This window comes from Protopterus annectens, chromosome 7.part0 (genome assembly GCF_019279795.1).
Source record: "Protopterus annectens isolate FY-2018-M chromosome 7.part0, PAN1.0, whole genome shotgun sequence".
NCBI lineage: Eukaryota > Metazoa > Chordata > Ceratodontiformes > Protopteridae > Protopterus > Protopterus annectens.
Genome location: NC_056739.1, coordinates 1,377,264,983 through 1,377,281,948, shown reverse-complemented (window position 1 = coordinate 1,377,281,948; position 16,966 = coordinate 1,377,264,983). Strand labels below are relative to the sequence as shown.

Here is a 16,966-nt window from a genome sequence, read left to right as displayed (position 1 = left end):
ATTAATTGTAGGGAATCACTGTTATAATCCACATTATTATCCTAAAGAAATGGCCAAAAATGGATGCCTGCTCTTTGGTGTGGATTGCACTGTTTGTGGACATTCCCAATGAACTGAGCCCTTCTTTCACATTTGCTGTCCATATGGCTTAAAATGGCAAAAATACCTACTCTCTTTATTTTCTCCTTGCTGTTCTCCATGAAGACATCATGTAGACTGACAAATAAAATGACTGACAGAATGAAAGCACCTAGCTTGAGACCTTTGTTTTGCTCTTAATCTTGTATTGCTTAAGTAGAGTATTTATCTCTTTCGGCTGTTGAAATTTTTGAAGTAGAAGCTCTGTAAAGTCCATGACATCACCAGAGAAGCATGCAGAAGGCTAAAGATTCACTCCCAGAGCATTTTTTTTTCTTTCTAAAAGAGGAGCACCAAGATTCTTCTCACAAACCGATGTGCAAGTGAGTGGGACTATGACCTTTGGCGCAGGGGCTTAAAAGGCTACATAGGGTGAGATGAAAATTGAAAGCTTGGTACAGGTGAGGTATACCCATGGGGAACCTTCTGCTAGTGGCTTGCATACTAAGAAACAGAAAAATTAAGTGACTCAAAAAGTTAGCATTTAAAGACACTGCAAATTGAATGAGAAACATTGGAAACCCCACAAGTCCCACTGAGACCTGTATATGTCATCATCCATTCTGAGCCCTGCCCTTTGGCCTTACCACAGCCCCCAAAGTGTTCATGTATGGAAGTGGTTGCAGCTCATCTAAGACTGCATGGATTCAGGGTGTTTCCTTATTTAGACTGGATTGTCACCGCATCAACCATCTATTGATAACAACGAGAGACTATCTTCTTCAGTTGACTCGCTCTCTAGGTATCACCATAAATCTTCCAAAATCCAAACTTCAGTCAGTACAAGTGTTGGAGTTTATAGGGGCTCGCCTAGACACAGTGATTCTTCAAGCATTCTTACCACAGAGCAGAATTCTTACTTTAAGGTTACATGTCAGTCAGATTCTCCCTCATCATTTCCCTCCAGCCAGACTGATTTTAAGAGCTCTGGGATTGATGGCTACTACAATCACATTTATACCAACAGCTCATTTTCACATGATAATCCTTCAGTAGCCTTTACAAGTGCAGTGGTCCATTCTATACCAACCTTTACAATTTCCAGTAAAACTGTCCTGGATATGCAAGGACTCGTTAGTATGATGGATCCAATGCAATGCGATTTGCCATAGTCTGTTCTTTATCCTTCCTCCACCCATTGCAATTTCACCATGGACTCTTCCAAGTTGGTGGGGGGGGGGGGCATTTCTTTAGACGGACTGTTCAAGGCATGTAGACCCCAGTGGAGACCGAATTGCATATAAATGTCCTGGAGATGAGAGTGGTTCTATTATAGTGTTGTAGGCCTTCAGAACTGTGCCCCTCTGGAGGCAGTTGCTTTTCAAATGGACATTGTCAGTGGTTTGGTACATCAACAAACAGGGAACCAGATCTTACCCTCTTTGCCGAGAAGTGTTGAGAGTTTGGCAATGGGCGATCTCATCCAACCGCTTTCTTTTAGCGATGCACATTCCAGGGAAATCAAATGTAGAAGAACATTTCTGATGCCTCACTAGTGTCTCTGTCAGTCAGTGGCAAACTCTGCCACTGAGGTTAACCATGCTGTGACCCGTTTGCCTCTCCCCTCAACAAGTGCAGCAGGTTGAGGTTAACCATGCTGTGACCCGTTTGCCTCTCCCCTCAACAAGTGCAGCAGGTTATTTGCCTTAATCCCCCCCCCCCCCCCAGCAGCGACAGTCACCGAGAGATGCTGTAGTCCATATTTGGCCCTCCAGTCTTCTGTATACTTATCCTCCCCTATCCACAATTCCCAAGTTTCTTCAGAAAGCTTTCAGGTTGAACTACAAAATAATCCTCATTGGCCCTTTTTGGCATTGGCATATTTGATTTCTCTTCCTATGGTCTCATCTAATGCTCTCCATGGACACTGGACCCCAGTCCAGATCTTCTGTCACCCATCAGGCCTAACTCATCCAGACATACCATGCCTCGAACTGACTGCATGATTTCTCCAAATCCATTGATGGCTAAACAATCCAGCCTTTCCTGTTCTGTTTGAAGAATTTTGTTTTCATCTCAGAAACCCCCTACAAGAAAGATTTATAAAAATAAATTGAAGAGATTTTCCTTGTGGGCTCAGCAGAGAGATTTGGAACCTTTCTTTGCTCCAATCCCTGCCGTTTTAGAATTTCTAACATTTCTTTTTCAAGGTGGGGCCAGTTTCTCAACTATTAGTTCACCTGGCTGCTATTTCAGATTTTCACTTTGGAGATCATACTTTGCTTTTGGCATCATTTGATCTGTGTAAGGCATTTCTTAAGGGTACATTTTTTTACTTAGGGCACCTATTGAGGACCCTGTACCACCTTGGGATCTTAAATTAGTTTTACAGAGTCTGATACAGTAGTTTGAACCCTCCGCAAAAATGGACCTTGGGGTTTCTTTCTTGGAAAACAGTTTTTCAGTTTTTTTAGTAGCCATAACTTTGGTCAAGGCAAGTCTCTAAATTTCAAGCACTCTTCAAAGCTGCCTTACTTGAACTTCCATAAGGACAGAGTTGCCTTGCATACAAATCCATCTTTCCTACCCAAAGTTGCATCAGAAGCGAACATCAATGAAGTTGTCAATTTGCCAGTTTTCTTCCCTAAATTTGCGAATAAAGGAGAAAACGTGCTTTATTCTTTAGATGTACGTAGACAGCTTTGTTTCTGTCTTCACAGAATTAAGGAAATTAGGAAGACTGATCAATTATTCATTTTCTTTGCCAAAAACAAGTTGGGTAGGCCTGTCTCAAAAACTACAATAGCCAAATGGATTAGCTGTATTTCTTGTGTCCTTAAAAGGTTGGACCTTGCCAAGACGATCAACAGCTTATTCAACTAGGTCAGTGGCTGCATAATCTGCTTTTTGGTCTAGAGCTTCCATTGATATTTGTGGAGCTGCCACTTAGTCTAAAGCTCATACCTTTGTGGCTTATAAATTGGACATCATCTCCAGGAGTAGAGCTGCATTTGGCTCTGTAGTACTCCGGGACATCGTTCCATGAGGGCTACCCAGGGTTACTGTAGATGGGGACTCTGTCCCAATCGTTGAAGAATGAATGAAAATGACAGGATCAGATAATTAAGTTATGTACTTTGCATAACTATGCATCTGTGTTATCCATTTTCATTCTTCCTCAACTTTCCTCCTACCTTCCCCCTGCCTTGTCTTTGGGAATGACCTGATGGTGTTTGCCAGGAACCTTTGATGTTCATCGTGTTTCACTGTTGCAGTCATTACACTTGGGTTACCCTGTTGGCAGGCCACCCGCAGTCGGCATGAATTCCAAAGTCCTGGTTCGGCATTGGTTGCTGTCGCGTCTTCCTTAACGTCAGTGCGCCAGGGGTATACAAGATGCAGCTGACGCCATTTTCTTCAGTCTTTCTTGCCGCGCGGTGCCTGAAGCAAAAGCAGTTCACAAGTGCAGGTCGGCCGACTCCTGTGATTTCCGAAATTGAATTTCAGATCCGAAGTCTTCAATAAAGCTAAGTTCCCTGTTGGGGAAACTTTTTCTTGCTCCAGACCGATGTCAGTAAAAGTTAACAATTGTATTTCTTGTGGGAAGCAAATACCTCATAAGGATTTTCATTCTTACTGTATTCCTTGCCTAGGTCCTGACCATGACGTTGCTAGTTGTCGGTTTTGTGCTAGATTCAACCAACGCACTATTAAGCTTCTGCTCGACTTTGCTTTACATTACTTTGGCCGAAGGTTTAACTATATAATGCCGTTGGAACAACCGATGACCAGAGTCCATAAAAAGCACAAGGACAAAGAAAGAGACAGGCATCCGAGGTCCAAAACCGATGATCAAGCCTCTTCTATGCCAGTCGCTGGTTTTCAGTGAGGCGCTTTCGCAGCCCCTGACACCCGCTACCTCAGAGCAGCAGGCCGCCTCTGACTCCCACATGGAGACAGCTAGGCCTCTGGAAACTCAAGGTATTGGGCGTACGGAAACAATTCCCTCAGATGGGTCCGGAGCCGCTGAGCAGGCACTGGCTTCTGAGGGTGTTTTCAGACTTAAACAGCTTACTATCAAGACCACTTCAGCAGCCAAGGCAGAGTCTAAAATACTTTTAAAGACAAAGAAACAAGCGCAGCATTCTCCTGGACAGTTATCCATGCCAAAGAAACAGATGCTCAAAATGGCCGAGGACCTAATTACTTTGATCAGGGGTTCCCATCCCCCTCCTGATAAAAGGCCTAGGCAAGACACTGATTATGATTCCTCTGACCAGGTTTCTATTTCTTCTGATTCCTCTTCAGAACAGGGATATTCTCTTCCTCCCTATGAGGACTCTGATGCTGAAGAAGCTATCCCTTCAGCCTCTCCTCCTGAGGGCTACTGTTTTTTGGGGAAACCCTGCACACCATGAGCGAACATTTCCATTGGGAGAGCCAGGATTATTCAGAATCCAAGAAAAGGCTCAGACTTTCTTTTATTGCCTCAGCACAGGCCTCTTGCTATCCCCCCTGTACAAGATATTGTTGATGTTTTTTCTGAATCCAGTTTGACTCCTGATTCTTTACCCCCTGCACCAGTTAAGCCAGATAGGTACTACAAGGTTCCAGATTCTCATAAATTTAACCCTGTTCCCTCTGATAGGGATTCTAGAGCACTGGACAGATGGGGGAAGAAAGTTTACACCTCTGCTACTTTAGCTGTAAGGAATTTAAACTGCCAGTTTCACATGCTTAAATATCAACAATACTTAATGTCTTTGCTAAAACAGAAAATGCTTACTAGCTCTGAATGTCCTGAAAACAAGGAAATGCAGGATTTTATTGCATGCAGCTGAACAAGTGGGAAAGCATACTTTGCAATGTGGTTTTGATTCATTAGAGGCATCTTGCAGAGCTGCAGTTACAGGTTCTGTCATTCGAAGGCATGCTTGGTTAAAAGAACATACTTTACCTGATCATGTTAAAGCAAAATTATTGGATGCTCCATTACAGCATGATACTTTGTTTGGTGTTAAGGCAGAAGAGGTGTTAAAGAAAATGGAGGATAAAGCAAAATCAATGCAGACAGTAAAGATTTCTTACAGGTTCAGCTACCTAGATTTAGCAGGAACTGGCCTTCTAAAAAATGGTCCTTTCCAGTGTCAGGCCACAAAGAGGCAGATACAGATGCCCAAGAGGCAGATCTCAGCCCCAAGGCTCATACAGACCTAAACAATGGGGTGCTTCAGCCCCCAAAGGTGGAGAAGACAAATCACAACCTTATAGGAAACCGTCCCAATGACTTTCCTCTACAGATACCAAGCACTTGCCTTTTGGCAGCACCCTTGGGGGGAAAACTAGCACTTTTCTCACAAAACTGGCACATGATCACCCAGGACAAATGGGTTCTGAATATTGTTTCTCAGGGTTACAGGTTCCACTTCCACACCCTACCAAGGTCAAAAGGTATGCCAGACCTGCCACACAATCAATGGGCAGAGGCACAAAAACAAATTTCTGCTCTCATGGACATGAGGGCTATTCAAAAAGTACCACAGCAAGAGTAGGGGCAAGGATTTTACTCAAGACTTTTTCCGGTACCCAGAAAGGACAAAGCCTGGAGACAAATTCTGGACCTGTCTATTCTAAATACTTTCCTGGATGTTCCAAAATTCAAAATGTTGACACTGCAGCAACTTCTACCCATGCTGGGCAAGAAGGCTTGGCTAGTTACTTTGGACCTCAGAGGCATACCTGCATGTCCCAATTAGACAATCTTGCAGAAGATACCTCATATTCATCGCTGACTCAATGCATTACCAATTCTTTGCACTGCCCTTTGGCTTATCTGCTGCGCCCAGGGTCTTCACAAAATGCCTGGCACCAGTAATTGCATTTTGCAGACAAAAAGGAATTCAAATATATCCCTACTTGGACGACTGCCTTATTCAAGCAGAGAGAAAGGACATTCTACTAAAGCATCTGGCATTTTTAAAAAGATTACTAATTTGCCTAGGGTACACAGTAAACGAAAAGAAATCATAACTAGTGCCCTCTCAAGAGATAATATTCCTGGGTGCAAGCTTAAATACAACTGCCCAGATGGCTTATCTCACACCAGACAAGCAAAGGCATCTGACTCATTACTTTCAAATGATGGCAACAAAGACCCAGTTACCTGCAAGAAAAATTCTGCAGGCTTTGGGCTTCCTGGCATCCTGCTAATTCCATATGCAAGACTGCATATGAGGAAGCTACAATGGTATCTAAAAAGTGTTCGGACTCAACATTGCCACAGCCTGGAAACAATAATAATAACTCTTATCCCCTGCCTGCAACAGGAGTTTCGATGGTGGGCACTAGCCTGTCACCACAACAAGGGACAGCCTTTCACTTTACCCACAGCCAGGCAGACACTAACAGATGCATCGGATTATGCCTGGGGGCACACTTGGCAGGAAAATGTATTCAGGGCACGTGGCCCACGGACCAGATGTATCTTCATATCAATCAAAAAGAGATGCTAGCTGTACAGAATGCCCCGACAGTCTTCAAGGATCTGCTACATCCAGGACAGCTATTGCTAAAGATGGACAATACTACAGTTATGTGGTACATAAGCAAGGGGGCACACATTCCTACCCCCTCTGCAGGCAAGCCATGACTTTGTGGAACACAGCACTGACCTATCAAGTACATCTGCAGGCACAATTCCTGCCAGGAAAGAAAAATACTCTGGCAGACGACCTAAACAGAAACCTCATGGACCCTCACGAGGGGAAACTAGATCCACAGGTCTTCAGCATGATAACAAGGAAATGGGGATGCCCAGACATAAATCTTTTTGCCTCCCCTCACAACTGCCAACTACAGAGATTCTGCACAAGGACTTATCACTCACAAGCATGGAAAGTGGATGCTCTATCATTCAGCTGGAAAACCCTAACAGTTTATGCCTTTCCACCACTGCCTTTCCTCCCCAAGGTACTCCTGAAAGTCAGACAAGAGAAGCCAAAAATGATTCCGATTTCCCCAGACTGGCCACGCCAGCACTGGTACCCAATCCTAAAGAGCTTGTCACAAGGCCTAGCCTGAACTTTACAAATTCCTCATCTTTTGACTCAACAAAACAATCAGATCCTGCACAGCCAACTCAGAACCTTAAATCTGGCTTCATGGCAAATAATATAGCCACTCAGAACACACCTCTCTCTAAAGCTGTTAAGGATATCATTATGGAAGCCAAATCGTATGCAGAAAAATGGAAAAGATTCTGTGCTTGGAACCAGGCACAAGGACTTGAACCACTTGTTCCAAATATTCCTCAGATTTTACAATACCTAACCGAGATGCTGGACAAAGGCCTATCCTTCTCATCAATTAAAATCCATGCCTCTGCCATTTCAGCTCATTACAATACAGAACCTCATATTTTCTCACATCCACTGCTAAGACAATACCTCCGAGGGGCAAAAAACATAAGACCCCCCAAGGAGAGCACCAATACCTACATGGGACCTCAACTTTGTCTTGGAAAAGCTCACACTGCCTCCTTTTGAGCCAGCCATTACAACTGATATAAAATTCTTATCTGCTCTGCTCCTAGCAATAACTTCAGCAAGAAGAGTCTCAGAGTTACAGGCATTAATGGCAGTGGAACCTTTTATAATTTTTCATCCAGACAGGGTTTCTCTTAAGGACAAACCCAACATTTATGCCAAAGTTAGTATCCAGTGTGGCTCTTAACCAAACCATTTATTTGCCAACATTTTATCCAAATCCTCAGAATAAAGGGGAGAGACTTCTGCACTCTTTGGACATACACAGGCAGCTACGCTTCTACTTGGACAAAAAAGCTTTCAGAAAAACTGAGCAACTGTTTGTAGCATATGCTGCAGGATCACAGGGAAAGGCTATTTCAAAGCAGACTCTTTCAAAGTGGATAGGACACTGCATTCGTTTCTGCTATGCACAGCATGGCAAATCAGTGCCTAAGAATATTAGGCCACATTCTACCAGGGCAGCAGCCACTTCAGCAGCCTTCCTCGGAGGAGTACCAACCAAGAAAATTTTGGAGGCTGCAACTTGGAGTTCAATGCACACTTTTACCAAGCATTATCACTTACCTCTTTACTCTAAATCCAGAGCAGGCTTTGCCACTGCAGTTCTGCATGGCCTCATAGGTTCATACTAGGCTATCTGCCCTAGGGCATTTATAAGGCTAGCCAGAGTGTGTTTGGCTTTCGCCACCCATTTTAAATTAATTTTGCTATGCCCTTTTTCGAGGTTAGTGTACTGTGCCTCTGTCTAACAGTGACACAGAAGTGATACCCGGGGTAAACCTACGATCCCCCATCCACTCATCAAGATTCCTCTTGAAGAGAGTCAATGAGGGACTCTGCCTAACCTGGACTGGGATTTTATTCCAGAGTGAAGGGAGCCTCTGGGTTATGAATCTGTCCTTCCAGCATGTCCTATTTATTTCAGTGCTGAGGTTCAAGTCTCTCGATCGTGTAGCTCGATGGGATTTGGCTTTTCTGAGGTGCAGCATGTCCATTAATTCCGGGTTGGACATGGCTTTATACGTCAGGCATAGATCGCCTCTGAGCAGGCAGTATGCCACTGAGTAGAGCTGGAGTTTCTTTAACCAGGCAGCATATGGCATCTGTTTGAGCCCTTTGATCCTTTTGGTGAGGTACTTTTGGGGTCTTTCCAGTTGCTGCAGGTGTCTGGTAAGGTACATCCCAAAAGTGGCACTGTACTCAATTATGGGCCTGATGAGGGATGAGTAAAGAGGCACGATGACCTCCCCTGATCTAGATGTGAATCCCTTCATGATTAGGTGGGCTATATAAAATGTTTTTCTAACCACTTTGGCCACGTGGTTGTCAAATGAGAGATTGCTATCAACTTGGGTCCCCAGGTCCCTAATTACTACTTCCGTACTTAATGGATTACCACTTATGTGGTAATTTGTGGGCACTTTGTTTTTGCCAAAGGGGATGACTATACACTTTTTGGCGTTTAGCTTGAGGCCATGGCTCTGGCACCAGTTGTCTGTTTCTATGAGGCCCTTTTGGAGGATGCTTGTATCGGCTGGAGAGTCGATTATGGCACCCAGTTTGCAGTCATCTGCGAACTTGGTCAGCCACAGTCCTTCCGTGTTGGCCTGTACCTCTGAGAAATATATACCGAACAAGAGAGGTCCCAGGACTGAGCCTTGTGGGACGCCACTTGTAACTGGTTTGGAGTCTGACATGGCTCCAGCAATTCTAACCATGTGGGTTCTGTCCTTGAGCCAGTTTGCAACCCATCTAGTGACATAGGGGTTTATATTTAAGCTGGTGAGCTTATCTATAATGCCCGAGTGGGGTATTGTATCGAAGGCTTTTGCGAGGTCCGGGGTAGACTGTGTGGATCACCTTCCCCTCGTCAGTGGCCTTGGTGACTGTTTCAAAGAAATCAACCAGGTTTACGAGGCAGGATCTGCCCTTAACAAAGCCGAACTGGGTAGGATCCAGTGTCTGTAGGTCCCCAATATCTTTATTTATAAGGTCCATGATGATCCTTTCCATAGCTTTGCAGACCAAGCTAGTCAGGCTTATGGGGCGATAGTTTCCAGGATCCGTTGAGGCACCACCTTTTGTGGAGAGGGACCACCGTTGCTGTACGCCACTCTTTGGGTACATATCCTATAGTAAGGCTGAGATCGAACAGTAGTTTTATGTTTGGGTTTAGCTCTTCTTGGAGTTCATGTAGGACGCAGCCCGGGACACCGTCTGGTCCCATTGATGCTGTGTTTTTTGCTTTGGAGAGGGCGGCTCTTACCTGAGCATCTGAGATGTCAGGGGGGCAGCACTCTGCTGGGATAGATATTTGCCCTTTTGGTGGGGGGGGGGGGGGGGGGGAGTTTGCACTGAACCTGTCAGCTAGGATGTTGGCAATGTCTGTGGGTTCGGTGTATTTTTTGTCATTTTGGACTAATTCTGAGCATATCTGGGAATTCCCACCCAGGTTCCTAACATAACTAAAGAAAGTCTTGTGATTATCCTTAGTGTCCTGTGCAATTTTTCTCTCAAAGCTGGCCTTAGACGATTTTATGAGTGCCCGTAGTTTTTTGCTAATACTGATCAGAGATGCCTTCCTTTTTTGGGATTTTGCTCCATGTAGTAGCTTCCTCCTTCTGTTGTATAGTTTGTTTATGGCTGGGGTCCACCAGACAGGACGTCTGCCTTTGGAGGATTGGGTCTTGGTTTTATTTGGTATTGCATGATCCATGCATTCCTGAAGGTGTTCATAGATTCTGCGGTCTTGGCCGTATTTTCCACAGGCCCGGGAGCTTTGAAGGATTCTACCTCGGTTTTGAGGAGTGTGAAATTTGCTTTAGAGAAGTTTTTCACTGTGGTTTTCTGGACAGGGGGTGGGGTCGGGATGTGAATATCCAGTGAGATTAGTTTATGGTCTGATCTTACCATTGAGGGATACACTTCTGGTCTGGAGCATAGAGTCCCCATGTTAGTGATGATCCGGTCCAGTATGTTTTCCCCTCTTGTGGGAGTGGTAACAAGTTGTTCCATAGCATTTGAGTTTATAAATTCTAGGAACCTTTGGGCTAGGGTGTTGGAGCTAGAGTAATGCTCCCAGTCTGTTTGGGTAGCTGAAGTCGCCCAATATAATGGTGTTTGGAGAGACCTTCATATTTTCCAGTGTTCTCAGGAAGGCCGAGTGGAGTTCCTGGGTTTGGGAGGGTGGTCTGTAGCAGGCTATAAACTGGAAGGCAGTTTTACCCACTGTTAGTTGCACATGGATAGTCTCTGATGCTTCGTGCTGTGCCACCAACCTGGAGGTGTTGGTATCTTTGACGAATATTGATACTCCCCCCTCCTTTTGTGGTTCGGTCCAAGTTTTGGGGCCGAAAAGCATGGTATGAGGTATAAACCTGGTAGTGCTGAGGTGCTCTCGGGAGCCTTGAACTAGGTTTCTGTTACTGCACAGATATGGATGTTCTCCATGCTAAGGAGAGTTTCGAGTGCATGCATCTTGAGGTTTAGACTTCTGGCGCTGAGTAGCACTACTCTTAGTTTCTTATCCCTTGTGATACCTATGGAGGTGGGTTTGTCTTTTGAGCCTTGCCTAAAAAAGGCACTATGGGGGTAGCAAGAGCCTTTGCCAATATCTGAAAGCCCAGGGGTGATAGGTGCAAGCCGTCCCTAGCGAAGCATCATGGCTTGTCGAGCATGTCATCCCAGGCTGACAGGCATTGGATCCCCTTTGAATGACACCAATACTTAAGCCAATTGTTGAAATTGATCATCTTGTCTTCATATTGTGGCATCATTCTTGGTGAGGGTAAGATGCTACTCGAGGTCAGGGTCATACCGGCCTGGGCTACATGCTCAGAGAGCTCCTCTTTCTCTTTTCATGTAGTCCAGGGAGGTACGTCCCGGGTCATTCACACCAGCATGGACAATGACTGAGTCATATTTGTACTTGCCTTGGAGTGACCTGAGTGCTTGTGTTATGTGGCGGATCCTAGCGCCCGACAGGCAGCTCAGTGTGACCTTCTCCTTGTTCAGCCTGGTGAGCGGGACGTCAGTGTGCCTGACGATAGTCACCTATTACAAGTGTATCAGGTGTGTTGTTTAGCCTTAAGGGCTGTGACTGTTCGGCACACTGGCTTTGTGAGCTATGTGTTGCACGTGTTTTGTTTTGGGTGTGCGGTTGCTTGGGTGTCTGCTTTGGAGGTCTCTGCTGCTTAGGCAGATTTTTATTTAGAGCCTCCGAGTATGTTTTTGTGTGTTTGTGTTTGGTTTGCTGTCGTGGTAGGTCTATGTGAACTGGAATTGTAGTGAGTGTGGTTTCCTTTTCCTCCTGACTGGTTACGCCAGTACTGAGTTGAGAGAGCTTAGCCTCCAGTTTGGCTATATGGTTGCATCTCTCACATGTGTTGGAATTTGTTGGGAGGAGGAGAGGGTTGTTTGTGTACATGAGGCATTTGTAACATTGCCTCAAGATTCCCAGATTCACCAGCTGGACCGGAGAGGAGATTGACAACTGACCTTTGGACATGCTAGAATAGTATTGGGAATTCCTTTATAATTGAAAAAAAAGGGCCAATGGGGAACAAGGTACTCAAGGGGAGAACATAGCCACTCCGAATCCTATTTACACCCAGCCGCCCTACCTCAGCTTTGGGATTCAACCCAAGTGTAATGACTGCAACAGTGAAACATGATGAACATAGTACAGTTGTGTACCTACCATAAATGTAAATGTTCAAGTGTATTCACTGTTGCAGTCAAGGTTCTCCTCCCTCCATCCCCCTTTTCTTTGCTGGGACTTATCTATACTTCTCTATCCTATACAACCTATGTGGTGTGTTTGCTTGTAGATGAAGGTATTGGTTTATTTTAGTGTATGTTTTTATAAGCAATATGTATTGCCTACCTTCATGGGGGCACCTGACATCTGGGGCAAGAAAAACTGAAGAAAATGGTGTCGGCTGCATCTTATATACCCCTGGCGCACTGACATCAGGGAAGAGGCGACAGCAACCGACGCCGGACCAGGACTTTGGAATTCAGGCTGACTGCGGGTAGCCTGCCAGCAGGATAACCCAAGTGTAATGACTGCAACACTGAATACACTCTAACATCTACATTTATGGGTAGGTACACAACTGTTCTTTCTGTTACATCCTTTTCTGTCAGTGTTAAGGTTATGTTACATTTTTCAAGCATAGCTCAGAGGCAGCAAACTCTGTCTGAGGTAAAGCAGTGATTAGGGGCATTGTAGGTAAAGGGGAGAGCTCAAGAGTCTGATCCTAGACTGCAAAAAGTGTGGCAGTCAGATCCAAAACCCATTAATTGAGGAAAAATGAAAATGGACAGCACAGTTGCATAGTTAAGGTTAGTACATAACTTAAATTCCTCCCCTGTTGAAAATTGTTAGAGCTTTACTTTGGGGCGGGGTAAAGGCCGAGATGGTATTAAACTGTAGATATTTGGGGACTATTGACCCAGCAGTGTTCTTAGAAACAAACTCTAAGCTACTTTATGAGAATCTGACAGATAAAATACAGGTGTGGATAAAGTTGTTTGTATTTTTCTTTACAAGGGTGCAAGTGTTTATGCTGTCTAAAGTCCTCTTTCTGTCAATACATTTTCTGCATTTTCATAAGTTGAAGTACTTGCATTTCAAAAGCTAGTCTGATATCTTTTGGGTTGGAACTCACCCGAGGGTGCAGAGAAAGAAAGTATTTTTACCCCTGAAAAGCAGTGGAGTTGGGCACTTGGATTTCAAAAAAGTGACATGAAGCACTGGCTAAGTGCCAGTATCTTGGTGCCAGACTGCACCCCAGACTGCTATGGGTAAGGTTAGAAAGTGCTAGTGTTATGTTTATTCTGCATTACTGTATTCCATTTTTTTTTCTTGTAGCTTTCCTGTTCTTTTTTTCAAGTTGCGTATAAAGTAAAGATTTATATATGTGATTTGCTTAATTCTAGAGCCATCCAGTACACAGGTAGAGACGCCATCATTAAAAAGGAAAGATGTGAGCGAGGCTGCAACAGCACATATAGAAAAATCAGATGACCATACCCAGATGGATCAGTCTGACAAGTCTCATCTGGAGAAGGATTTGCATTCAGAAACCAACACTATTAATGAAGATGGTGATTTTGTAACAAGTAGTGGTGTAGACAGCAGTGAGACTGAAGAATTAGGTTCTTGCACTAGTGGAATGCCACAAGTGCCCCAGGAAATCTGTATGGAAAACAGTGATGACGCAACAGAAGAACCTATGGAGCAGGACTAATCACTAAAGGCTCCAGTTTTACACTGTGTAATATATTTTATGTAATAAAGTGGACCTTTCATTTTCCAGGAGAAGCAAACTGTAAATTATACTTTTCCAAGGAAGGAAACCTGGAAGAGTTGTAAATCCTACAAACTGTCAATAAATACAAGCTCTTTCAGGTTATGTTTACCGCTGAATATTTTTTGGTTTGGTCAGATCAGTGGCTGTGTATAGAGGTTTTTTTTTATTTAGAATTAAAGTTTTTAAACTGGAAGGTAAAAAAAAAAAATCTATCATTTTGACAACTTTTGCAGCATCACATTTAGTATATGTATGCAACATTCTTGTGTTGTCTTAATTCCCCCAGACAGCTGTAGCAGCTTTTTCATAGTTGGTCATAGTTTCAGTTTTCAGTGTTTGTATTGTGGGGTTTCATTCACATTTCCAGATTTTATATTTGTACTGTAAGGTTTCATTCAGGTTTCCAGATTTCAAGTTACATTTCCTAAAGTTGTATTTAAACAGTTGTGAATAAGAACACATTTCTTATAGTCATACACTATATTTTTCTGCTTCAAAACAGGATGACTAACCTTTTGTATCTCAAGAAGAGTTTTAGGTCACCTTTTTGCAAGGAAAAACAAATTTTTGCATCTGGATTAAGCAAATAAAATCTGGTCATCTGAAATCCTGACCGTTTTCAGTATTTTGAAATACCAGGGATGCCACATTCCAAGAGTCTAGTTCAAACTGTGTACCTTACTAAAATCTTAGTAAATGCCTTTTTTTTTTTTTTTTTTTTTTTTTTTTATATATAATAAATATTCAAGAAAAGTGGGCGACTTTCAGTTACCCATTACACATTTCCTTTACTTTCAATGCTTGCTTAAGCCTTTATGTTCATAGTGTGGTTGCATTGTGGCCTGATGAGTGAGTATTTATAAGAATTAAATACTTTGCATGCCTTTCTATTCGTTGTATGGCATTGTATGTATTTGAATGTTGCTTTCACTAACATTCTATAGTATGGTGAAGGCAATATGTTACCAGCCTTTTGGAATGAAAAACCATACTACCATAGCTTTGCACCCGAGCTTAGCTGGACTAAATTTTAAGGGTGCATTAATTTACGATTATTTGCATTTAAGTTTTGAAGTTAGTTGGAATATATTTCTTTGAACTTCCCACTTTTACAGACATTGTTACAGTTTTCAGGTTTATTGCAAAGCACTGAAAAAATATTTGAGCATGCCACTTGGTAGTTTTCTGAGTACCATAAAGCACAATTGCTCCCACTATTTTCAGATACTTTCATGAGTAAAAAATAATTATTCAAGATGCAACTCTTGGTTACATATACTGGTTGCTATGTTTGTACTTGTTTCAACTGCACCTTTTGATATTTAGAATTTTTAAATTTTGTAGATTGTAATAAGTGTACACTGCCTTTGTGAAACGGTATATAATTGTATAAATTCTGTGTGTAAACTTGAATGCTTGGGCTTAAAGTACAGTATTCATATAAAGCAATAAATATTAATATGAAATACAGAAGAGTTCATTTTATCCAAAATCAACATGCAAGATTTCATTCTTTTGGCTTAGCTTTAGGCTTAAAGCTCAATGTATGTAATAGCACTTAAACAGTTGATTTTGAAAGGATGTTGAGGATCTTTGTATGCTGCTTATTACTTTAGTAGACTACTTGTGTTTGTGTTCAGATGGTAGGATGGGCAAGCTTGAAATAATTTTGCATAGTCTGTTCTAGCCTTATTTACAGTTGTGTTTTCTTAAAGTTGTTGAAGTGTGGCTTCTGTGGCTGAAAAATAGTTTTGTTTTGATGCCACTTGCACTTATGTAGCATTTCATTTGATGTTTTACTGCAATAAAGTCAAATGTGAATAACAGTAGGATGTGTTTGGGAGGGGGTGCTATCTTAAGATATTTGAATATTTCTTTATGTAGTCAAGATTGTGACATGGGATTTAAAGTGGAGGTGATTATTATTACCCTGAATGCTTGGAGCCTAGTTTATTACACAGGTGTTCACAGCAGATGATGGGTAGTATGGAATGACTGTTATAGAGGGGAAAAAATAGAACAGATGGTTAATGTGCAGTTGAGGAGAAATCCTAAAAAAATTTGAGTACATCTTGTTTACATTAAATGCAATTTAGACATGTGCAGCGTAAAGAGCTGATGGCATATGTTAATTATTCATGTCATTCAAAAAGTACTTAATTAAAATGTATTAGTAATGAGGGTTAGACCAATGAATACCAGAAGTGCTGACCATGCCATGTAATTAATAATTCTCCTTATACTGTTTAAACTGTTGACATATTTTATAGTTTGTGTAAAGTGACCACTGTGATTAAAGCAAACCTTAAGTTGGCTACAAAAGTGCTTTTTGTTAGCTGTCTGATTGGAAGGGAATTGTTTGCTGCATAAATATACTTAATAAACGTGTAAAAGTATGCAGAACATGGACTGAATTTGTTGCAAAGAAAGAAATATGTTAACCCAAATTAGCATTGATAACTAAAGCTGTGATCAGTGTGTCCATGTGAAACTTTTTCATTGTGCTAGAGATGTAATTGTACAGCAAATAGAAATGAGTGTGCATTCTGTGGGACTACCAGGGTAAACTTGCCTTTACCATTTCTGATCTTTAAAATTGGAAAGCAGTTCAGTAGTGTCCATCCTTTTTGTCCTAAAGCAATATTAGGGGTTCTGCATAGGGACATTGGTCATGAATTGGGACTGTTTCATGCAATCAAAGTTAGTGTGTTTCAGAATGCTGCTGCTCTGGTGTCAGTGTTTCCATTATAAAAGCAGCATTACTCCTTGTCTCTGTTGAAAGAAAAAGTAAAAAGCAAGATAGGAAAAGGGTGTTTGGGGAAAAACAATAAGGAAAAGATGTTCATCATATTCATAATTGCTGCAGTAGCCTTAGCTATATGGATTATATCCTGCTGGGGATGTAACAGCCACCAGCTTCCAGAGCTTCACGCACCTTCCATGCACCCAAACCATTAGTCAGCTCGAGCTGATCTGACTAAAAAGAAAGATTTGGGTGGCAAGCCCTTCTGAGCTTTCCAGTTA

The 16,966-nt window shown here is 42.5% G+C and overlaps 1 protein-coding gene across 1 annotated transcript in view; it reads left to right on the top strand.

The window, feature by feature from the left end:
* PPP4R2 (protein phosphatase 4 regulatory subunit 2) overlaps positions 1 to 16,338 on the top strand; it is a gene marked incomplete in the record, with an annotated part of 674,825 nt that extends 658,487 nt beyond the window's left edge. The window contains 1 exon segment of the mRNA XM_044077974.1: positions 13,569 to 16,338. Coding sequence (XP_043933909.1) covers positions 13,569 to 13,879 — 311 coding nt within the window.
* Between the last annotated feature and the right edge of the window lie 628 nt (positions 16,339 to 16,966).